This window comes from Saccopteryx bilineata, chromosome 2 (genome assembly GCF_036850765.1).
Source record: "Saccopteryx bilineata isolate mSacBil1 chromosome 2, mSacBil1_pri_phased_curated, whole genome shotgun sequence".
NCBI lineage: Eukaryota > Metazoa > Chordata > Mammalia > Chiroptera > Emballonuridae > Saccopteryx > Saccopteryx bilineata.
The window spans coordinates 189,360,709-189,384,974 of NC_089491.1; the positions used below are offsets into that span (position 1 = coordinate 189,360,709).

A 24,266-nucleotide genomic window follows, 5' to 3' on the forward strand; every position below is an offset into this window, starting at 1 on the left:
AAGAACTTCAACAAAGAGATAGTAAGCATAATAAAGGACATACAAACCATAAGAAATAATGAGTCAGAAATGAAGAATACACTAGAAGGAATTAACAGCAGATTAAATGAAGCAGAAGATCAAGTAAGTGATTTGGAAGACAACATAGCAGAAAACATCCAATCAGAATAGCAAAAAGAAAAAAGGAATTATAAAAATGAGAATAAAGGAACTCTGGTACAACATCAAGCATAACAAAATTGACATTATAAGAGTACCAGAAGGAGAAAAGAGAGAGCAAGGAATTGAGAACCTATTTAAAGAAACAATGATGGCAAACTTCCTTAACCTAGCAAAGGATAAAGACATGCAAGTTCAGAAAGCACAGAGACTCTCAAACAAGATAAACCTTAGATAACCACACAAAGACACATCATAATTTAAAATTGCAAAGGTGAAAGAAAAAGAAGGACTCTTAATAGCAGCAAGAGATAAACAGTTATTTACCTACAAGAGAGCTTCCATAAGACTGTCAGCTGATTCCTTGACAGAAACATTTCTGGCCAGAAGAAATTGGCATAAAACATTCTAAGTGATGAAAAGAGCCTGACCAGGCAGTGGCACAGTGGATAAAACATCGGATTGGGATGCGGAGGACCCAGGTTTGAGACCCCAAGGTCGCCAGCTTGAGCGCAGGCTCATCTGGTTTGAGCAAAGCTCACCAGCTTGGACCCAAGGTTGGTGACTCGAGCAAGGGGTTACTCGGTCTGCTATAGCCCCACAGTCAAGGCACATATGAGAAAGCAATCAATGAACAACTAAGATGTTACAATGTGCAACGAAAAACTAATGATTGATGATTCTCATCTCTCCATTACTGTCTGTCTGTCCCTGTCTATCCCTCTCTCTGACTCTCTCTCTGTCTCTGTTAAAAAAAAAAAGGCTATAATAAGAGAAAAAAAGCCTGATCAGGTGGTGGCGCAGTGGATAGAGTGTCAGACTGGGACATGGAGGCCCCAGGTTCGAGACCCTGAGGTTGCCAGCTTGAGCATAGGTTCATCTGGTTTGATTGAGCAAGGCTCACCAGCTTGAGCCTAAGGTCACTGGCTTGAGCAAGAGCTCACTTGGTCTGCTGTAGCCCCATGGTCAAGGCACATATGAGAAAGCAATCATGAACAACTAAGGATCCACAACGAAGAATTGATGTTTCTCATCTCTCCCCCTTCCTGTCTGTCTATCCCTATTTGTCCCTCTCTCTGACTTTCTCTGTCTCTGCCACAAAAAAAGGAAAAAGAGACATTACATAATGGTAAAGGGATCAGTCCAACAAAAGGATATAACCCTTGTAAACATTTATACACCCAACATAGGCACACCTAAATATATAAAGCAAATAATAATAGACATAAAGTGAGATATCTACAACAATACAGTTATTGTAAGAGACGTAACATGCAATTGACAATAATAGATCTTTCAGACAGAAAATCAACAAGAAAGCAGTGGCCTTAAATGACACATTAGACCTGATGGATTTTGTTGATATTTTCAGAGCATTTCACCCACAAAACAAGTCTCAATAAATTTAATAAGACTAAAATCATCTCAAGCATCTTTTCTGACCACAATGGTCTGAAGTTAAAAATAAATTAAAAGGAAAAAGATCTGAAAAACACACAAACTTATGGAGGTTAAATAACATGTTACTACACACTGAATGGGTTAACAATGAGATCAAGGAAGAAATCAAAAGATACCTGAGACAAGTGAAAATGAAAACACGATGACCCAAAATCTATGGGACACAGCAAAAGCAGTTCTAAGAGGAAACTTTGTAGTAATACAAGACATCCTCAAGAAACAAGTCTCAAATAAACAATCTAACCTCACACCTAAAAACAAAACAAAACAAAAAACCCCAAAAATGAACAACAAACAAAGCCCAAAGTGATTGGAAGAAAAAAAAATAAGGATCAGAGTGGCAATAAATGAAATAGAGTCTAAAAAATACAAAAGATTAGTGAAATCAAGAACTGGTCCTTTAAGAAGATAAACAAGCTCAGTGGTAGAGCATCGGCCTGGCGTGCAGGAGTCCCGGGTTTGATTCCCAGCCAGGGCACACAGAAATGCCCATCTGCTTCTCCATCTCTCCCCTTCTCCTTCCTCTCTGTCTCTTTCTTCCCCTCCTGCAGCCAAGGTTCCACTGGAGCAAGGTTGGCCCAGGCGCTGAGGATGGCTAGAATGGCCCTGGTTGCAACAGAGCAACACCCCAGATGGGCAGAGCATCGCCCCCTGGTGGGCATGCGGGTGGATCCTGGTCAGGCGCATGCAGGAGTCTGTTTGACTGCCTCCCCGTTTCCAACTTCAGAAAAAAAAAAAAGAAGATAAACAAGATTGATAAACCTTTTAATCAGACTCATCAAGAAAAACAGAGACAAGAGTCAAATAAATAAAATCAGAAATAAAAGATAAATGAGATAAATGATAATTGACACCACAGAAATACAAAAGATTATTTAAAAATACTACAAATGATTGTATGCCAACAAATCAGAAAATCTGGAAGAAATAATAAATTCTTAGAAACATATAATCTGCCAAGACTAAATCAAGAAGAAACAGAAAATCTGAACAAACAGATCACTATAACAAAATGAAATCAGTGACCAAAAAACTTCCAAGAAACAAAAGTCCTGGCCCAAATGGTTTCACAGATAAATATTACCAGACATTCAAAGAAGAACTAACACCTGTCCTTCTCTAACTATTCTAAAAAATTCAGGAGGAGTAAAGGCTCCCAAGCTCATTTTAAGAGGCCACCATTATCCTGATTCCAAAACTAGGCAAAGACATTACAAAAAAAGAAAATTATAAGCCAATATTCCCAGTAAATATAGATGTAAAAATCCTTAACAAAATATTAGCAAACCAAATTCAACAATATATTTAAAAGATTATACAGCGTGATCCAGTGAGATTTATTCCTCAGATGCAAGGTTGGTTCAATGTCCACAAATCAATTAACATGATACACCACATAAATAAAATGAAAGATAAAAATTACATCATTATATCAATAAATGCATTTGACAGAATCTAACATTTATTTATAATAAAAATTCTCAGCAAAGTGAGAACAGAGGAAATATACCTCAACATAATAAAAGTCATACATAACAAACCCACACTAACATTTACTCAATGGGAAAAGCTAAAAGTGTTTTCCTTAAGATAGGAAATAAGGCAGGGTTGTCCACTTTCACGACATTTTTTTTTCTTCTTTTCCAAATGAGAAGAGGACAGATAGAGCAACAGACTCCTGCATGTGCCCAACCGCGATCCACCCAGCAACCCATATATGGAGCTGATTCTCTGCCCATCTGGGACCATGCTCACAACCGAGCTAATTTTTAGCACCTGAGGCGGAGGCTCCACAGAGCCATTCTCAGCAGCCATGGCTGCAGGAAGGAAAAAGAGAAAGTTACAAGGGAGAAGGGGGAGGCATGGAAAAGCAAATAGTCACTTCTCCTGTGTACCCTGACAGGGAATCAAACCCGAACATCCACATGCTGGGCAGACGCTCTACCAATGAGCCAACTAGCCAAGGCCACTTTCACCATTTTTATTCAATATTGTATCAGACATCTTAGCTAAAGCAATCAGACCAAAAAAAAAAAAAAAAAAAAAATGAAAGGCATCCGATTGGAAAGGCTGAAGTAAAACTGTTATTATTTTCAGATGACATGATACTGTATATAGAGAATCCTAAAGGTTTCACCAAAAAACTACTTGCACTGGCCCTGGCCGGTTGGCTCAGTGGTAGAGCGTCGGCCTGGTGTGCAGGAGTCCCGGGTTTGATTCCCAGCCAGGACACAGGAGAAGCACCCCTCTGCTTCTCCACTCCTCCCCCTCTCTTTCCTCTCTGTCTCTCTTTTTCCCTCCTGCAGCCGAGGCTCCATTGGAGCATAGTTGGCCCGGGCGCTGAGGATGGCTCCATGGCCTCTACCTCAGGCGCTAGAATGGCTCTGGTCGCAACAGAGCAATGCCCCAGATGGGCAGAGCATCACCCTCTGGTGGGCATGCCAGGTGGATCCCGGTTGGGCACATGCGGGAGTCTGCCTCCCCATTTCCAACTTCAGAAAAATACAAAAAAAACAAAACAAAACAAAAAAACCAAAAACAAACTACTTGCACTGATAAATGAACTCAGTAAAGTAACAGGATACAAATTAATATTCAGAAATCAGTTGCATTTTTATACACGAATACTGAACTCTCAGAGAAATTAAGAAACAATCTTATTTACAATTGCATTTTTAAAAAATGTCTAGGAATCAATTTAACCAAGGCATTAAAAGACCTGTATTTGGAAACTTACAAGACACTGAAGAAAATATTTAAAGAAAATACAAATATATTGAAGCATATACTATAATCTTAGATAAGAAGATTAATGTCATAAAAATATCCATACTATCCAAAGCAATCTATACATCCAATGCAATCCCTATTAAAATACCAATGGTATTTTTCACAGAGCAAGAACAAATAACCCTAAAATTTATATGAAAGCACAAGATCTCAAGTATCCACAGCAATCTTGAGGAAGAAGAACAAAGTTGGGGAATCATGCTATCTGATATCAAACTATACTACAAAGCTATCAGAACAGTATGGTGCTGCCTGACCAGGCGGTGGAGCAGTGAATAGAGTGTCTGACTGGGATGCAGAGGACCCAGGTTCAAGATCCTGAGGTTGCCAACTTGAGCGTGGGCTCATCTAGCTTGAGCAAAAGCTCACCAGCTTGGACCCAAGGTCACTGGCTCGAGCAAGGGGTTACTTGGTCTGCTGAAGCCCTGCGGTCAAGGTACATATGAGAAAGCAATCAATGAACAACTAAGGTGTGTCTGTCCCTATCTATCTCTCTCTCTGGCTCTATCTCTGTCCCTGTATAAAATATTAAAAAAAAAAAAAAAAGAACAATACAGTGCTGACACAAAAGCAAATACATAGATAAATGGAACAGGATAGAGAACCCAGAAATAAGCAAATGCCTTATGTGGTCAATTAATATATGACAAAGGAAGCAAGACTATACAAGAAAGTAAAGACTGTCTGTTCAACAAATGGTGCTCAGAGCCTGACCTATGGTGGCGCAGTGGATAAAGCGTTGACCTGGAACACTGAGGTCACTGGTTCGAAACCCTGGGCTTGCCTGGTCAAGGCACATATAGGAGTTGATGCTTCCTGCTCCTCCCCCTACCTCTCACTCTCCTCTCTAAAAATGAATAAATTAAAAACAAAACAAATGGTGCTGAGAAAATTGAAAAGATACTTGCAAAAAAATGAAACTAGACCACCTTCTTACACCATATACATGAATAAATTCAAACTGAATTAACAACATAAATGTGAGACGCAAAACCATAAAACTCCTAGAAGAAAACATAGGCAGTAAACTTTCTCTTAGTAATATTCCTTCTGATATATCTCCTTGGGCAAGGGAAACAAAAGAAAAAAATAAACAAATGAGACTACATCAAGCTGAAAAGTTTTTGCATAGCAAAGGAAACCATCAACAAATAAAAGGACAACCCACTGGCTAGGAGAACAAGTTCATGAATGATACATCTGATAAAGGTTAATATCCAAAATTTATAAAGAACTTATATAACTCAACACCAAAAAATAAGCAGCCAATTAAAATATGGGCAGAGGATCTAAATAGACACTTCTCCAAAGAGAACAACCAAATGTCCAATAGACAAAGAAAAAAACCTCAATATCATTAATCATAAGATAAATGCAAATTAAAACTATAATGAGATATCACCTCACACCTGTCAGAATGGCGCTCATCAATAAATCAACAAACAACAATTGTTGGCAAGAAGGTGGAAAAAAAGGAACTCCCACTATTGGTGGGATTACAAATTGGTGCAGCCACTATGAAAAATAATATGGAGGTTCCTCAAAAAATTAAAAATAGAACTACCTATGACTCACCAATTGTATAATACTTCTGAATATGTACCCAAAGAAACCCAAAACACTAATTCAAAAACATATATGCACCCTTATGCTGTTGCAGTATAATTTACCATAGCCAAGATATGGAAGCAATCCAAGTGCCCATCAATAGATGAATGGATAAATATGGCATGGTAGATATATCCAATGAAATATTACTCGCCATAAAAAAGAATGAAATCTTATCATTTGCAGCATCATGGATGGACTTAGAGAGTATTATGCTAACTGAATAAAGTCAGACAAAGAAAGATAAATACTATATAATTCTTCTTATAAATGGAATCTAAAAAACAAAATAAATAAATAAAACAGAAACAGACTCACAGATTCAGAGAACAAACTGAGGGTTGCCAGATGGGAGGAGGTTAAAGCAATGGGTAAAAAAGGTAGAGGGATCAAAAAGGACAAATTTGTTGCTACAAAATAGTCATGGAGATGGCAAGTATAGCATAGAATATACAATCAACAATATTGTGATAACTATGTATGGTGTAAGTTTGGTACTAGAAATATTGGGGGGGATCACTTTGTAAATTATAGAAATGTCTAGTCACTGTGCTGTACACCTGAAACTAATATAAAATAATATTGAGTGTCAACTGTAACTGAAAAACACAATTAAAATAAATAAAAAAATAAACTTACAGGGGACATCTCTAAGATATATTGTTAATTAAAAATAAATTAATTATAATTTACTTACAGCTATCTGTACAATTATGAAAATGTTATTCATAAAAATGTTTGTGTTTTATTTTTTAAGTGAGAAATGGGGAGGCAGAGGCACAGATTCCTGCATGCACCCTGGCTGGGATCCAGCCATCAAACCCCTTATGAGGCGATGCTCTGCTGTTGCTCCACTGCTTGGCAACTGAGCTATTTTAGCACCTGAGGTGGAAGCCATGGAGCCATTCTCAGCGCCTAGGGCCAACTTGCTCCAACTAAGCCATGGCTGCGGGAGGTGAAGAGAGAGAAAGAGAAGGTAGAGGGAGAGGAGTAGAGAAGCATATGGTTGCTTCTCTTGTTTTCTCTGACAGGGAATTGAACCCAGAACATCCACACGTTAGGCCAATGCTCTACCACTGAGCAAACTGGCCAGGACCAAATGTTTGTGTTTTATTAAAGTATGGTAACACCAAGTGTTGGTAAGTGTGTGGGGAAACGGGAGCTCTGACTCATTGCTGGTTAAAGTGTAAATTGGTATCTTTTGGAAAACAATTTTGTAACCCTTGATAGGGTTGAAAATGGGGTTACCTTGTGACCCAGCTGAAGGAGATCTGCTTAACTATGTACACATAGCTGTGTCAAATGTGCATTGTAGCCTTCTTTGTAGTAGCAAAAAAGTAAAAACTATCTGTTTATCTCATGGTAAATAAGTGGATTGTTTAAAATCTGGGGCATTTTTATACCATGGAATATTATACAGTAAAAATGAACTCTATCTACACGTGCCAACAAGGATAAATATTAAAATACAGTTGAGTAGAAAAAAAAGTTGAAAAATTATCCATATGATATGATACTATTTATTTAGAACAAAGCTATAGTGTATATTCTATAGAGATATACCTATGTAGAGAAAGCACAAAAGCATTCATGAGGATGACATTCACCAGCATCAGGACAGTGGTAGCTCTGGAGCAAGAGGCAGAAAGCAGGGGTAGAGTAACTATACATTTTATTCACAGGAAAGAGAGAGAGGGGTCTAAAGAAACTATGGCAACATATTGATATCTGGTTTTCTTAATGGTCATATTTTTTCTGTATTTCTTAAATGTTTAAAAGTAATCACAATGAATCATTTGAATTAAGAAGAGAACCCTTTTAAAAAGTGAGCTCCCACCTGACCTGTGGTGGCACAGTGGATAAAGCATTGACCTTGAACACTGAGGTTGCCGGTTCGAAACCCTGCACTTGTCTGGTTAAGGCACATGTGGGAGTTGATACTTCCTGCTCTTCCCCCCTCTCTCTCAAGTCTCTCTGTCTCTGTCTCTCTGTCTCTCTCTCTCTTCTCATTCTCTCTCCTCTCTAAAATGAATTTAAAAAAAAAAAGAAAGAAATGTCAAAAAGTGAGCTCCTGAGTAGAGCAGAGCCTGTATGACAGGAATCGGGGCATAGAAAGTGAGCAGCAGTAGGTAACGGCATTAAGGAAAGTAAAGGAAACAACTATGAGCAAGTATGGGCAGAATATTTAAATTATGAGAAGAAAAATAATACGAGCTTGTTAATAACTGGCTGTTTTTATAAGAAGGGAAATAAACTGCAAGAGTAGAGAATGAGATTCTGAGTGGCCCATCTGATGGCGCACCAACGCCTGTGCCATTTATCACGGTGCAATGTGAGGCTTGTCAGGAAGAAGAGCTCTGTTTGTTAATTCTGGACACCCTTTCACCCCATTCCCTCTCCTCCATGTGACAGAAACAGGAAATGGTGTCAGATGACGTTCGCTCCTCAGCATCCTTGGTGCTGTCCTCTCATTTCCACAGTTACACATCTGTCTTTTTGGCTAAAATCCAAGTCCTTTGGCTTTATATGTTCATGGTGTTGACCTTAAATTGGGATTTGACTGATAGAAAACTTGGTTGAGGTTCAGGTTTGCTATAAAAGATGATTATAGTTACCTGACCAGAGGTGATGCAATGAATAGAGCATCGGCCTGGGACACTGAGGACTCAGGTACGAAACCCTTAGGTCACTGGCTTGAGCTCAGGCTCACCAGCTTGAGCGTGGAGTTGCAGGCTCGAGTGTGGGATCATTAACAGAATCCCATGATCGCTAGCTTGAGCCCATTGGTCACTAGCTTGAAACCCAAGGTCACTAGCTTGAGCAAGGTGTCACTAGCTCAACTGGAGCCCCCCCCCCCCCCGTCAAGGTACATATAAGAAGCAATCAATTAACAATTAAAGTGCCACAACTATGAGTTGTCTTTCTCTCTCTCTCTTGCTAAAAAAAATAAAAAGGAAAAAAAAGAAAATGAAAAATTGATTATGGGCAACAAGATAGCTGCTATTATAGACAGGCATTGCCCCTGACCACCCACTATCCAGTCATACTTTAGTTTCTGTGATTGCCACTTATATCTTAAACTTTTCAAAGCTTCGTTTAGATTATCTTAATTGACCTCACATCATGAAATAGGCAAAGCGGATATTCTCATTTTACAAATGGGGAAACAGCTGCAAAGAGATTGAGTGGGTTAGCCAAGGTTACAGGGGAGAACTCTAATTTCTAAACTGTCATTTGGGCGTAGAACATCGAAACCTTCCAGCATGCATCTCGGTCTATTCCTGTATCCAGTCAAACACCAATTCCTGTAGGTTGTTTCTACAACATGTTTGTTTCCATTTCTTTTACTCCACTTCCTTTCCCACCCTCTAGGTTTGGACCCACACCGTCCCCTGCCTGAGTTACAACTGGTGAGCTGGCCGTCCAAATGCCACTTTTTGCTCATTCCTGTCCATCCTGCATTCTCCTTCTAGACTAAACTTCCTTGAACATCGTTTTCCATTATGTCATTTCCCTGCTCAGAAATCTCTGTGACCCTCTCTTCCCTCCTGTGTTCAGTGGAAGCGCCTCAACCAGGATTTCCAAGATCTCTTTAATCTGAACTCACCTTTTCAACTACTCAAAACAGGTGCTTGGAAAATAAAAATGGCTACCAAACACATGAAAGAACATGCCAAAAAAAAACCCCCACAAATTAAAATGACAATAATATTCATCTATCAGATCAGCAAAGTTATGTGTTTTGTAGTTTTTAGGTGATACTGCTCAGTATCAGGAGAGTGATAAAATGTCACTTATCCTCTGCTGTTAAAGTGTTAATTGGTATGATCTTTTTTTTTAAATACTTTATTTATTCATTTTAGAGATGAGAGAGAAGGGGGAGGAGCAGGAAGCATCAACTCCTATATGTGCCTTGACCAGGCAAGCCCAGGGTTTTGAACAGGCAACCTCAGCAGTCCAGGTCGATGCTTTATCCACTGCTCCAACCACAGGTCAGGCGGTATGATCTTTTTGAAAGGCATTTGTACAAATCAAGAACTTTTGACCTAATCTGAATCTGGATATCTATGTTAATGAAATAACCTGAAATTCAGAAAAATGTTTATGCCTATGGATGTTAACAGCACTATTATTTATAGTTAGGAGCAATTAAATTTACAACATAATGCCAATTAATAGGGTACACATACATAATGAATATATTAAAAGTATATGAGAGCCTGACCTGCATGGTGCAGCGTTGACCTGAAACACTGAGGTCACCGGTTCAAAACCCTGGGCTTGCCTGGTTAAGGCATATGTGGGAGTTGATGCTTCCTGCTCCTCCTCTCTCTTTCTCTGTGTGTGTGTGTGTCTCTCTCTCTAAAATGAATAAATAAATTAAAAAAATTTTTTAAAAGTATATGAGAGCATGGGGGAGTAATTATGCTATGATATTGCGGAGGAGAGTCAGTATTTAACAAACAGAAGAAATCTTTCATTTCACTACAGAATTTTTCTTTCTCTCCCAGCTCATTATTTCACACCTCTTTCTCTCCTTTCAAAACTCCAGAATTCCCTCACCCGACCTGTGGTGGCGCAATGGATAAAGAGTTGAGCTGGAACACTGAGGTTGCTGGTTTGAAGCTCCGGGCTTACCTGGTCAAGGCACATATGGAAGTTGATACTTCCTGCTCCTCTCCCTCTTCTCTCTCTCTCTCTCTCTCTCTCTCTTTAAAATGAATAAATAAAATCTATAAAAAGCCCTCCAAAATTTCCTCCTTTTCTTGAACTTAAACAGTGCGTACCAGTTATTTATTGAGACTATCTATCACCGAATTACCCAATTTACCTGTCCCTTTTGCTCTGTCTCTCTTCCTGTTAAAATGAATGAACTCTCCCTATTTGTACCCAAAGCCAATTTGGCCACAGAATTCCATCCCCTCTTACTTCTTCAGAAATTGTACTGTCGGCATTATTCCTTCTATTCCCTGCCTCATCCATTAATCTCCCTCTTTCTCATTTTTCCTTTTAGCACAAGAGCATGCTATAAAATTTCACATTTCAAAAAAAGTATTCATTCTTCGGCCTCATGCCATTCTCCAGCTACTTCCTTGAAAACAACCTCTACTTCATCATCTTCTCCCTCTAAGTGGCATTAACTATGCTTTTGCTTGCACACATCACCAAAATGGCTCACAGCCCAATCTGGTGGTCGGTGACCCTGCCACTGTAATCTCCCAGCAGTTTTACACAGAGCTAACCAGTCTGTCTGTGGTGAGCTCCTTCCCTGCATTCTAAAAATCCTGCCCTCCTGATTTCTCACCACCTTGGGGGCTGCTCCTTCCTGGTCTCTGTTGCTGCTTCCTTTTCCTCCAAGTTCCCATTGTTCAGCCTGCAGACTTGCTCTCTTCTCTCTCTGGACTCAGGTCTGATGAGGTTTATTTCCATCTCCAATTCCCCATGGCTTTACGTGCCTCTGTATGTGGCTTCCCTGCAGTTAGCTGCCCCTAATCTCGAGCACCCGATGAAACCTCCCTCTGGGTCACACTTACTGGCTGTGAAACAGAACTCTTGCTTCTGCTCCCCCACAGGAAAATAACCACTGGTACCCCAGGTTTTCAAGCCATGAACTTTTATTACTTCTTTTCACCTATCACATGCTAGTCCATAAGCAAGCTGATTGATTCTGCCTTCAAAAATATCTCCAAACCCACCGATTCCTACAACTTCCATTATAGTCACTCTGGGACACGAACACATATCTCTCATGGGAACTTTAGTAGCTAGCTAACTGCTCTCCCTATTTCCACCCTTTTTCCAGTAGAGTCCTGTAGCCTTCCCATGGCTTTCCTCTGTGCTTAGAATAAAGTCCTAACCCTTTTCCATGGCCTGTGGGCCTCTCCTGGTCTCCTCTCTCCTGGTGCTCATTCTACTCTAGTCACAGTGGTCTTTTCACTGCTCCTTAACTCTTTGAGTAGTACGAACGTTCAGCTATGTCCTCGTGCCTACTGACCATCCAGAGTACGATCGCACAAACATTTTTATTTTAAAAGTATGGCCTGACCTGTGGTGGCACAGTGGATAAAGCGTTGACCTGGAAATGCTGAGGTCGCTGGTTCGAAACCCTAGGCTTGCCTGGTCAAGGCACATATGGGAGTTGATGCTTCCAGCTCCTCCCCCTTCTCTCTCTCTGTCTCTCTCTGTCCCTCCCTCTCTCCTCCTAAAAATGGATAAATAAAATTTAAAAAAAAAGAAAAGGCCCTGGCCGGTTGGCTCAGTGGTAGAGTGTTGGCCTGGCGTGCAGAAGTCCCGGGTTCGATTCCCGGCCAGGGCACACACGAGAAGCGCCCATCTGCTTCTCCACCCCTCCCCCTCTCTTTCCTCTCTCTCTCTCTCTTCCCCTCCCACAGCCGAGGCTCCATTGGAGCAAAGATGGCCCGGGCGCTGGGAATGGCTCCTCGGCCTCTGCCCCAGGTGCTAGAGTGGCTCTGGTTGCAACAGAGCGACGCCCAGGAGGGGCAGAGCATCGCCCCCTGGTGGGCGTGCCGGGTGGATCCCGGTCGGGCACATGCAGGAGTCTGTCTGTCTCTCCCCGTTTCCAGCTTCAGAAAAATACAAAAACAAAAACAAAAACAAACAAACAAAAAAAATTAAAAAAAAAAATTCCCAGCCAGGGCACACAGGAGAGGCGCCCATCTGCTTCTCCACCCCTCCCCCCTCCTTCCTCTCTGTCTCTCTCTTCCCCTCCTGCAGCCAAGGCTCCATTGGAGCAAAGTTGGCCCGGGCACTGAGGATGGCTCTGTGGCCCCTGCCTCAGGCACTAGAATGGCTCTGGTTGCGACAGAGCGACGCCTCACATGGGCAGAGCATCGCCCCCTGGTGGGCATGCCGGGTGGATCCCAGTCAGGCACATGTAGTAGTCTGTCTGACTGCTTCCCCGTTTCCAACTTCAGAAAAATACAAATTAAAAAAAAAAAAAAGTATGCAAGGCAATATTAAAAAAAAAAGCTGTTGGGCAGATAAAATGTATTATGCTCACTTTGTTAAAAATGGCGCTACCCACGTGAGGCCGTTGCCCAGGTGTTATTAATGTGTGTTGAGAATCCTTGTAGCCTGGGGCTTGGTTTTGGGATTAAGCCTTTCCCACCCTTTTTGATGTGGGGTGGTACAATCCAATCATGCCTCAGAGAAGTGACTTTACTAGAGACTTCCCTATTTTGTATATTGGATTAGAGGTTGTGAAGCTACAATATAAAATGGGGGCAGAACAAGAGTTTGCTCTCTTGGTTCCTGGGATGATTAGCATGAGAGAGCAGAGGGAGCAGAGCAGAGAGCAGAAAGAGGCCATGTGGCCAGGAGAAGCAGCCAAGATGGCGGAGTGTTGAGTGAGAAGCCAGTTTGTGCAGAGTTTGTATCTGGGATAAGGAAGGAGATGGGGAACTGAGGAGAATAAGGCTGGTGAGCTTATTCCTAGAAACCCTTGATTCTAGGAAACTCGGATAAGTCAGTGGCTTTGTGAGCACTGAATGTGAGTGGGTTTTGGAGCCCAGTGTGTGTTTTTACTTGCCTGCCGGGTGTAAGCTAGGATTAAAGACTATGGCCCACCAGTTTTTGGCTCCGTTGTTTCTTTACCGACTGTCCGAATCCAATGCGAACCTGCGTGGGCCAGGAGGCTGCTGTGATAGTGGCCCTGGCCGTGGCCACTGGCTTTACAAAAGCAAATGTATGTTTTTCTTGTTTCCATAAGTTGGTTATCAAACAAACATGATTTTAAGTTAATAAAACTGGAATTGGAACTAATTTCATCTTTTTGGAAAAAAAACTCACTCCTGAGGGTCAGCGAGTGTTGGTGTTGGGCAGATAAAATGTATTATGCTCACTTTGTTAAAGATAACAGGAGGAGGCCGTCACTCAGGTGATATTAATGTGTGTTGGGGTGGGCTAAAGGCAGGCAGAGTCCTTTAGCCTGGGGCTTGGTTTTGGGATTAAGCCTTTCCTACCCTTTTTGATGTGGGGCGGTACAATCCTATCATGCCTCAGAGGGTGACTTTGTATTAGAGACTTCCCTGTTTTGTATATTGGATTAAGGGTTTGGATTTCTACACTATAAAATGGGGACGGAATGAGAGTTTGGCTCTTGGTTCCTGAGGTTGGCATGAGAGAGCAGAGAGAATAGAGCCAGCAGCGGGAGGAGGCCACATGGAGAAGGCCAGGAAAAGCAGCCAAGATGGCGGAGTGCTGAGTGAGATGCCAGTTTGTACAGAGTTTGTATCTGGGATAAGGAAGGAGATGGGGAACTGAGGAGAATAAGTCTGGTGAGCTAGAAACCTTTGATTCTAGGAAACTCGGATAAATCAGTAGCTTTGTGAGCACTGAATGTGACTGGGGTTTTGGAGCCCAGTGTGTATTTTTACTTGCCCGCCGGGTGCAAGGTAGGATTAAAGGCTATGGCCCACCAGTTTTTGGCTCCATGGTTTCTTTACCGACTGTCCGAATCCAATGCGAACCTGCATGGGCCAGGCGGCTGCTGTGATAGTGGCCCTGGCCGTGCCTCTTGGCTTTACAGTTGGGCAGATAAAATGTATTATGCTCACTTTGTTAAAGATTACGTTGCCCACGAGGAGCCGTCACCCAGGTGATATTAATGTGTGTTGAGAATCCTTGTAGCCTGGGTCTTGGTTTTGGGATTAAGCCTTTCCCACCCTTTTTGATGTGGGGCGGTACAATCCAATCATACCTCAGAGAAGTGACTTTGTATTAGAGACTTCCCTATTTTGTATATTGGATTAGAGGTTGTGAAGCTACACTATAAAATAGGGGCAGAACGGGGGCTTGCCCTCTCTTGGTTCCTGAGATTATCATTAGAAGAGAGAGCAGAGGAGAGCAGAGAAAAGCCACATGGAGGAGACCAGGAGAAGCAGCCAAGATGGCGGAGTGCTGAGTGAGATGCCAGTTTGTGTAGAGTTTGTATCTGGGATAAGGAAGGAGATGGGGAACAGAGGTGAATAAGTCTGGTGAGCTAGAAACCTTTGATTCTAGGAAACTCGGATAAGTCAGTAGCTTTGTGAGCACTGAATGTGACTGGGTTTTGGAGCCCAGTGTGTATTTTTACTTGCCCGCCAGGTGCAAGCTAGAATTAAAGACTATGGCCCATCAGTTTTTTGCTCCACTGTTTCTTTACCGACTGTCCGAATCCAATGCGAACCTGCGTGGGCTGGGCTGCTGTGATAGTGGCCCTGGCTGTGGCTTCTGGCTTTACAGCGAGTGTGAAAAAAACTCCCTAATCAAAGGGTTAAGTTTATTCTTACCTCCAGGACTTTGTTTGTGACTGTGCATTTCACACCCTTTCCTAGATCTTCAAATGGCTCTCACTTCCTTATCTTTCAGTTATCTGCTCAAAGGTCACCTCTGCAGGAAGCCTTCTTGGAACAACCTCTCTCAAATAGCTTCTTCTCCCTCCTTAACCCATATGGGATCCCTTAACCTGGTCTATTTTCTTCTCAGACTTTTTAGCTACTTGATACTACATTATTCACTTGTAATTCTCTAAATCTATCACTTAAGCCCTTTGTAGGCAAGGATTTATTTGCCTTCCTTATTATTATGTCACCACCAGAATCTAGAATGGCATCTACTAATGATAGGAGGCTCAAACATATTTATTATTTGAATGAACAAACTGTGTAAAAAAAAAAGTCCACTTAAGAGACTAAAGGAAAAACATCTGAGAGATAAGATTATAGGTTTGGGTTGTTTTTTTTAAAATGTTTTCTTTATGCTTCCCAATATTTATCAAATTTTCTATATTGAATATATTATTATCAGGGGAACTTTAAAGTAATAAAATATATCCTATGGTCTGGTCAGGCCCACCTTATCACTATTCCAGAGCAAACACTCAATGCATATTCATTTTAGCTTCATACCTTTTCTCAAGTTTTCCTTTCTCCCTTTACCTCTGCTAACCCTTTAAATCTCAGCTCAAGGCCCCCCTTCCTGCGCTTCCCATGCCACTTTCCCTGGGTTTCGGGTCCTTACTGAGCTCCCTCCTTGCCCCAGACTTGGCATTCAATTGTGTGTGCTGTGCTACATTTATTCATTCTCATTTTTTAACATTTTCTGTTTGCGTGTGTGTCAGAGAGAGAGCGCCAATATGCATATATGTGTGTTGGTTGTGAGTTAATTTTCCTTCCTCAGCAGATATGTTTTAGCCTGCACACACCCACCCCCAATCTCTAACATGGACTAATGGCAGAGTTAAGACTCAGTGGATTCTTGGAGATAACACTGGGCATTAAAGCTGCTGGGTCTTGAAGCCAGGGTCCAGAGACCCCTGGCACTCCTTTCCTGACACCATACTCCACAGTGATACTTCAGCTCCTGTTTGCTATACACTTACTGTGTGCCGTCCACTTGCCATTCATTTTCCCATTTATCCAGTAGAAACTGTGTCTATATTCACCTTCAGACTAAGGAAGCTGAAATCTAGAAAGGTCAAGTAGCTTGTCAAAAGTGACAAAGCTTGAAGCAGTAAGGTCTCCATTAAAACCTAGCCCAAGCTCTCAACCACTGTAACAAATAAACATGATTTCCTTCAACCCATGTGCCATAAATGTGCTTTCAGGGCCCTACCTGGTTGGCTCAGTGGTAAAGCGTTGGTCGGCCCAGCATGTGGATGTCCTAGGTTCAATTCCAGTCAGTGCACACAAGAGAAGCGCCCATCTGCTTTTCCACCTCTCCCCTTCCCACTCTCTTTCACTCTCTCTTCCACTCCTGCAGCTGTGGCTTGATTGGTCCAAGCCTATCAGGCACTGAGGATGGCTCCACGGAGTCTCCGCCTCAGGTGCTAAAAATAGCTCAGTTGCCAAGCATGGCCCCAGATGGGCAAAGCATCAGCCCCAGACTGGTGTTGCCAGGTGCATACTGGTCAGGGTGCATGCAGGAGTCTTTCTCTCTATCTCCCCTCCTCTCACTTGGAAAAAGAAGGAAAGAAAATGTGCTTTCAGTCCCAATATACTCTTGGTCAAGTTGCTTAACTCACCAAACCTCAGTTTCCACATTGTTAAAATGGAGACCACAATACCTTATAAGATGCTTTTAAACTCAAGAGAGAGTCCTGACCTGTGGTGGCGCAGTGGATAAAGCGTCGACCTGGAAATGCTGAGGTCGCCGGTTCGAAACCCTGGGCTTGCCTGGTCAAGGCACATATGGGAGTTGATGCTTCCAGCTCCTCCCCCCTGTCTCTCTCTCCTCTCTCTCTCCTCTCTAAAATGAATAAGTAAAATAAAATAAATTAAAAAAAAAATAAAAATAAACTCAAGAGAGAAAGTGCCTCCTGTAACACCTAGCACATAGCAGGCCCTGAGTAGATGGTAGTAGTATTATTGGGTACTCCACTTCCTTCATATTTGTTCTTCAAGGTTTGGTGTGACAACCTCATCTCTTTTCTGTTACACAAGGAAGGGCTTTGGTCAGATGCATCCCCCAGGCTGGGGCTCAGGGCACTGCAGGGGGTGAAGGTGCTGTTAAAAAGCGGGGATCACAGAAAACAAATAAGCAGTCTTGCCCCAGATTCGTCCAAGCTCAGATTTCCTTGTCTAAGTGCATAATAATAGGAAGGGGGTTGTGTTACAAAACTGACTTGTTTTTGTTTGTCATCCAGGCCCACTAATATAAACACCTCTCACTCCTCAGGAATTATTTTAGGACCAGGAAGTAGCACGCTGTTTATTGAAAGAGTCACAGAAGAGGATGAAGGTGTCTATCACTGCAAAGCCACCAACCAGAAGGGGACCGTGGAAAGTTCAGCATACCTCACCGTTCAAGGTAAAACAGCTGCCTCAGAAAGCAACCAGAAACTGTTCAGACATTTATTTCCCAGTTTGTTTAACTTTTCACCTCCCAGTCGCCCTCTGCCCCTCCTGTCCCTGCCTTTCCCTGACTTCCTGCCCCTCCCCCATCCCTCTGGGAAGAGCCAGGCTGGTTCCACTCAGTGGCCATGCAGAGGGTAAGGACATCAGCTGGTCACCCTTGAGAGCCGCCATCTGAACACAGTCTGAGAGTAGGGGGACTCCCAGCAGAAAGCCAGCTTCTGCCAGCGTGATGCCATTGACCCAGAGAGAATGACCGGAGTGGCCACACCTGTGAGAAAGAAATCCCAGAAGGAAGACCACGGGTGTAGATGGGGGAAAACCACACCCTGGAAATTGTTCATTTAGAATTAGATACAATTGCCAAATTTTTCATAAGCTATAATAGTTTTTAACGTGAAGTAGGCTGCAAAATATAATCAGAGAGAAGCAACACACAATAAACAAACAACATTTAAGAAAAATATTCCAAATGCTTCCTTTTTGTTGGTTTCAGAGTTTGTTGAGCAGCAAAATCCAAAGAGGCCTTGTTATAAAGTACTGCACCCCAGATTCTGAAAGGCACTGTACCTCATTTCATCGAGTTCATGTAGAGACACCCAGTCCAGATGACTTTTGAAGAGTTTTATTAGAGAAGGAGATTTATTAAATATGCCGGCTGCATATGGCTGACACGGGGCATCAGGCCCAAATCGTGCAGTCCCAAAAATAGTTCAGGGGCTGATTATATACCCTTGATCACACAAGGGCACAAGCTGGCAACATTTGTTTAGGGGATACACAGAAACATTAAGACTTTCAAGGTAAGGCCCTGGCCGGTTGGCTCAGCGGTAGAGTGTCGGCCTGGCGTGCGGAGGACCCTGGTTCGAATTCTGGCCAGGGCACATAGGAGAGGCGCCCATTTGCTTCTCCACCCCCTCCTTCCTCTCTGTCTCTTTCTTCCCCTCCCGCAGCCAGGGCTCCATTGGAGCGGGGATGGCTCCTTGGCCTCTGCCCCAGGCGCTAGAGTGGCTCTGGTCGGGCAGAGCGACACCCTGGAGGGGCAGAGCATCGCCCCCTGGTGGGCAGAATGTCACCTCTGGTGGGCGTGCCGGGTGGATCCCGGTCGGGCGCATGTGGGAGTCTGTCTGTCTGTCCCCGTTTCCAGCTTCAGAAAAATACAAAAATATATATATATTATATATATATATTTTTATATATATAAGACTTAATATATATATATAAGACTTTCAAGGTAACACAATCAAAGATGTTTACATATCTTTCAGGGTTCCTCTTCCCTCACTAGCCTAGAGGTATATTACCCTCAAGATTCTAGGGAGGGGGAGGAACTACAGTCAATGCAAGGTGGTATGTAAATTCTGCCTCCTATTGAAAGAGAAGCAGTTTCTGGGTTAACCTTTATTTTAGATTTAAAATTGGCCTGACCTGTGGTGGTGCAGTGGATAAAGCGTCGACCTGGAAATGCTGAGGGCGCCGGTTTGAAACCCTGGGCTTGCCTGGTCAAGGCACATATGGGAGTTGATGCTTCCAGCTCCTCCCCCCGTCTCTCTCTCCTCTCTGTCTCTCTCTGTCTCTCTCTCTTCTCTCTAAAAAAAAAAAAAAAAAAAAAAAAAAAAAAGAATAAAAAAAAATAAAAAAGAAGATTTAAAACTGAATGACCCATTGTTCTTGCAAGCCAGAAACTTCTCCATTCTTCTCCCTCCCCTCCCTAAAGGAGAGATGGGACCGGAAAGCCTGATAGGAAAGCCTGACCTTTCCTCCCAGAATATCAATTTTCAGCTTTTTGGTGCCTTACAACAGCCTAACCCTTCTATGCAGTAGCCATACGGCTTCTGTTTAGAAAATCGTTTAGACCTCAATTTCACTTCTCTGGTGCCAAATATCACCCCAAACATAACAGTTCCAGCATCATAAAACATTAAACAGGCACCTCTTAGATGTAAATATCTGAGATTTTACATGAAAAGGAGAAATTTGTTCAGTAGCCTACTTCCAAATGCTCCCAGTGGGCTTCAGAGAATGCAAGTGTTTCTAGGGCAGAACTGGGCAGAAGGCAGTACACACCAGTTCTTCTGCCCTGGAAACTTCCTTTGCTTAAAGACTGTAACACTGAGAATTCAGACTCCTTTAAAAGAGAACATCATCCCATTGTTTTACAGGAAATGATTTTGGAGAGTCTCCCAAAAAATCTGAAAGTACTCCACCACAAATTTATGCTTTTCAGAAAAAGTCAAGGGTAAAATTCCCAAATACTCTCAATGATGGTCCTATTTCTTTGTTTTAAAGTATTGTTTCAACTCTTCTGCTTACACAGGGAGAAAGCCATTTATTAAGTATGAATCTCTCTTTAACACCCCCTTCCTCAAAGGACCATTCATTTATCTCTTAACAAGGACTCTAGACGTGACTATCAGGGAGTAGCCGCAACAGGCCGAGGAGGGGCTGCCATCTGAGGGGGCAGCAGAGAGCAAGGAAGGCTCCTAACCCTCAGTGCAGAAGGTACTTCCCTGTATCCTCACAACAGCCCTGCAGGATACAAAGCAGTTGTTAGCAAACCCAGAGAGGAGTGCAATGACTAACCTCAATCGTACAGCCAGGTAATGGCAGATTTGTGATGGCTCACTCTGGCTCACCACATAGCTGCCCTTCCCTGACAGGTATCTGGACCCACTCCTGTCTGGGTGGGCAATGCTGTGAACACAGCTGGGAGGCCTTCCATCTGGGCCTACTCCCTGTTCCATTCAAACCTTCCTTATCTTCCATGTAGATGCTTTCCACCCTGCCCTGTCCTCCAGGATGAACAGCCTAGTCAGATGTTCTCATTCTCTTCTCTACTCTCCCACACATGGTTCCTGGGTCTTTAGTCAGACTCGTTTTATTCTGCACTTGATTATTAGTCATTGATATACTTTTCTTCCCCAGTAAATGATAAACCATATTTGACAAATCCTTATATCCTGTACCCATTAGCAAGAGACTAATATTTACTTAGTTATCTTTAGTTTTAAGCACCTAATATACTTATCCTGTTAACATCATAAGAGTCCAAAGAAGGAAACAGTATATTAACTTCAGTCTTCAAATGGGAAGATGGAGACTCAAAGAGGTTAAACTACTTGCCTAAAGCCATACAACGAATAGGCAGTGAAGCTGAGACTTGAACACATGTTTTTGGAAACCATAAGTTTGCATCCTTCTTCCATTCTTCTTGTTTCTGAAGTGCCTTAGAAACTTGTCAGCCAGGCTTCAGCATAAAATTGATCTTTTAACTCAGTTATCCTGTTATTTGGTTTTCTCTCTACCGACGTTTAGATTTCCCACACTAATTCCTTTTCCCACTAACGTTATGCTTTCCTAAAAGGTCAGACAAGAATACTGTTGTCACCGGTAAGTTCTCAAAGTTTTTTTATCAGCGTCTATGATTTGCTTTTGAGGAAAGGGAAGATCCTTAACATCTGATCTCTAACATCTCTCAAGATCATCTCTCAGCATCGCAAACAGCCTATCTACTCCTCTAATACCCCTCCAATACACTCCCAAATCCAGAGTAATCTTTCTAAATGAGTGGTCTTATGGCATGGTGCTTCCTTGCTTCAAATTTTGCAGCACTTCCTGATGGCCTGTGCCCCTCATCCAGCCGTGCAGGTCCTCCATAGGCTCCTCCTCCAGCCTTACTCAGAATTGTTCCTTCTGCCAGCACTCCAGCTGGCCTGCACCACTGTGATTCAGGGAACACGCTGTGCTCCTCCCAGTCTTCTGCCTCTACTCATCATTTACTTTTGTCTGGGCAGGCTTCCTGCCCATCTTGTTCTCCCCCTGGACTAGCCCATTCATTCTTTAAAATTAGCTCTCTATACACCCAATTACCTATCATGTCATTGTTTCCCCCTGGGCTCCCATGGCACTTGACATGTCCCTGTAATGCAATGCTTATCATTGCCTATTACTCACTTGACCATCCCAGAGCACTCGGTAAAGGTCTATTGGAGTCATCTATTTAGAAAACCACCACTCAATATCTGAAATGAATAAATACACCAATATATTGTTTGGGGCAAAAGAGATAAGTCCAATTCAATTAGTTATTAACAACTTATTTATTTGCCAAGAATAATGCAAGATATGGAAGTGTAAACCATGATAGACTACCCTCAGTGGTCTTTGAAGACCTAGTTGGAAGGAGAGTCAGGTGCACAGAAACTATTAGAACCAGGTTAATAAACATTTGAGTGCTTCCTGAGGGCAAAGTGGAAACACTAGTTTGTATAAAACAGACTACATAATGCTGCTAACAAGGCCTAAAGATGTTCATAGAGCAAAAAAGATGTGGTGACCTGGTCTCTAGAGGAGGCCTTCTTTGATGATGGATTGCCAAGATAAGTAAGGCAGGACAAGGACCGCAATTTATGAAGCAACTTTGGACCTTCTACATCAATATCCTCTTTCCTATCGTATTTCCTATTGTCCAGTCCAGTGGTTCTCAAAGTGTGCACCAGGGTACACTGGTGCACCCTAGAAGATTTTGAGGTGCGCCCTATGATATTCCAGAGAAATATGTGCTTGTTGGGGACCAAAAAACCAACAGGGATTTTGGAGTTTAGATTTCGGGGGAACAGAGGTGTGGGGAATTGGCTGTAAATTGACAGTCTGCCCAACCCCCCACCTCACTTGCCTGATTAGGTTGCAAAAGGCTGTTAAGCTGTGGTGCTGTATTGTTTACACTACCCCCATGTTCCCCGGAAAGACTGGAGGCAAGTTTCTTCTATCCTTTGGTGTAAAGTTAAGATGAAATGTATGGTGGGGGTTTTCTGCACTCAACACAATTAAGAGTGAAAAGAGAGGAATTCTTCAATGTATTGATGAGGAAATGAGAGTTTGCCTTTCAAATATATGCCCAAACATTGAAGAAACCTCTAGGACACATCAGGCTCATGTTTCTCATAAACACAAGAATGAAAAAACTTAACACATTTATGCCAGGACCTGCCAAGTTTACTAAATCTTACTAAGAATGTATCTATATATATAAAAAGATAACTTTTTTGTCGTTTTTTTTTTCTTTTAACCCCTCTTTTTTATGAATTCTAAAAAGCATAACAAAAAATGTAACATAAAAATGTTTTTTAATGTCAGAATAAATTTAATTTTGTTGTATTTATTTCATTTAATTATCATAAAAGCACGCTTGGACTTTATATTTTTTTCTTTAATATTTGACTAAATTATTATAACATATTTCTCAGAAATTTGTGTATAGTGCACCTACAATTATTTGTAGGATTTTAAATGCGCCCCGACTTCAAAAATTTGAGAACTACTGGTCTAGTCCATTGCATTTTATGAGGAATCTGCACTTTCAATTCGTGATCTCTTTTCCCTCACATGGCATTAATTTTTAATATCACTTAGAGAAATATATAGTATAGTTTACAATATGGCTGCAGACACTATATATGCACACACTATATATGTATATTTGTTATTAACAACTTATTTATTTGCCAAGAATGAATATATATATTCATTCTTCTTTTTACTGGTTATTGCCCCCTAAATGCCATACTTTTCTGAGTTTTTGTGTCTGCTTTTCATAGCTTTTTCTGCCTTCTCCCTTACTATCTTTTATAACTTTTTGCTTCTGCTTTAAAAGTAATGGCTGTATTCAAACTTTCTTTTTCTTTTTTTTCATTTTTACGAAGCTGGAAACGGGGAGGCAGTAATACAGACTCCCGCATGCGCCCGACCGGGATCCACCCGGCATGCCCACCAGGGGGCGATGCTCTGCCCCTCTGGGGCATCACTCTGTTGCATCCAGAGCCATTCTAGCGCCTGAGGCAGAGGCCACAGAGCCATCCCCAGCTCCCGGGCCATCTTTGCTCCAATGGAGCCTTGGCTGCGGGAGGGGAAGAGAGAGACAGAGAGGAAGGAGTGGGGGAGGGGTGGAGAAGCAGATGGGCGCTTCTCCTGTGTGCCCTGGCCAGGAATCGAACCTGGGACTCCTGCACACTAGGCCGACGCTCTTCCGCTGAGCCAGGGCCTCAAACTTTCTATTTAAAAATTGTGGTTAGCTGAGAAAACAGATGACCTGATCTGCAATCAGCAAGCATTGTACCCATCTGTAAGCAAAGCATAAATAGGTGGAAACATAGTCTTAATAGGGTAACGATGAAACAGTGCAAGAAAGTGAGGATGTTTAGTCTAAAAAGAAGACAGCTTGGGCTGACACGCTTGTTTCCTTCAAATATCTATCAAACTGTCAGACCGGGGACAGCTGTAACTTGTTCTGTGACACACCGAAGGACAGACCAAGGAAGGGAGATGGTGGAGAAGTTTCAAGGAGGCAGGTCTCAGCTCTTTTTAAGAATATCTATCAATTTGAGTAGGAAAATGTTT

General features: G+C 42.2%; 1 protein-coding gene across 3 annotated transcripts in view; it reads left to right on the plus strand.

Moving 5' to 3' along the window:
- The window catches only part of FLT1 (fms related receptor tyrosine kinase 1), a 314,728-nt gene that overhangs the window by 149,908 nt on the left and 140,554 nt on the right, over window positions 1-24,266 (plus strand). For all 3 annotated transcript variants that reach the window (XM_066258944.1, XM_066258943.1, XM_066258945.1), the window contains one exon: window positions 17,695-17,826. In XM_066258944.1, coding sequence (XP_066115041.1) covers window positions 17,695-17,826 — 132 coding nt within the window. The remainder of the gene's footprint in view (window positions 1-17,694; window positions 17,827-24,266) is intronic.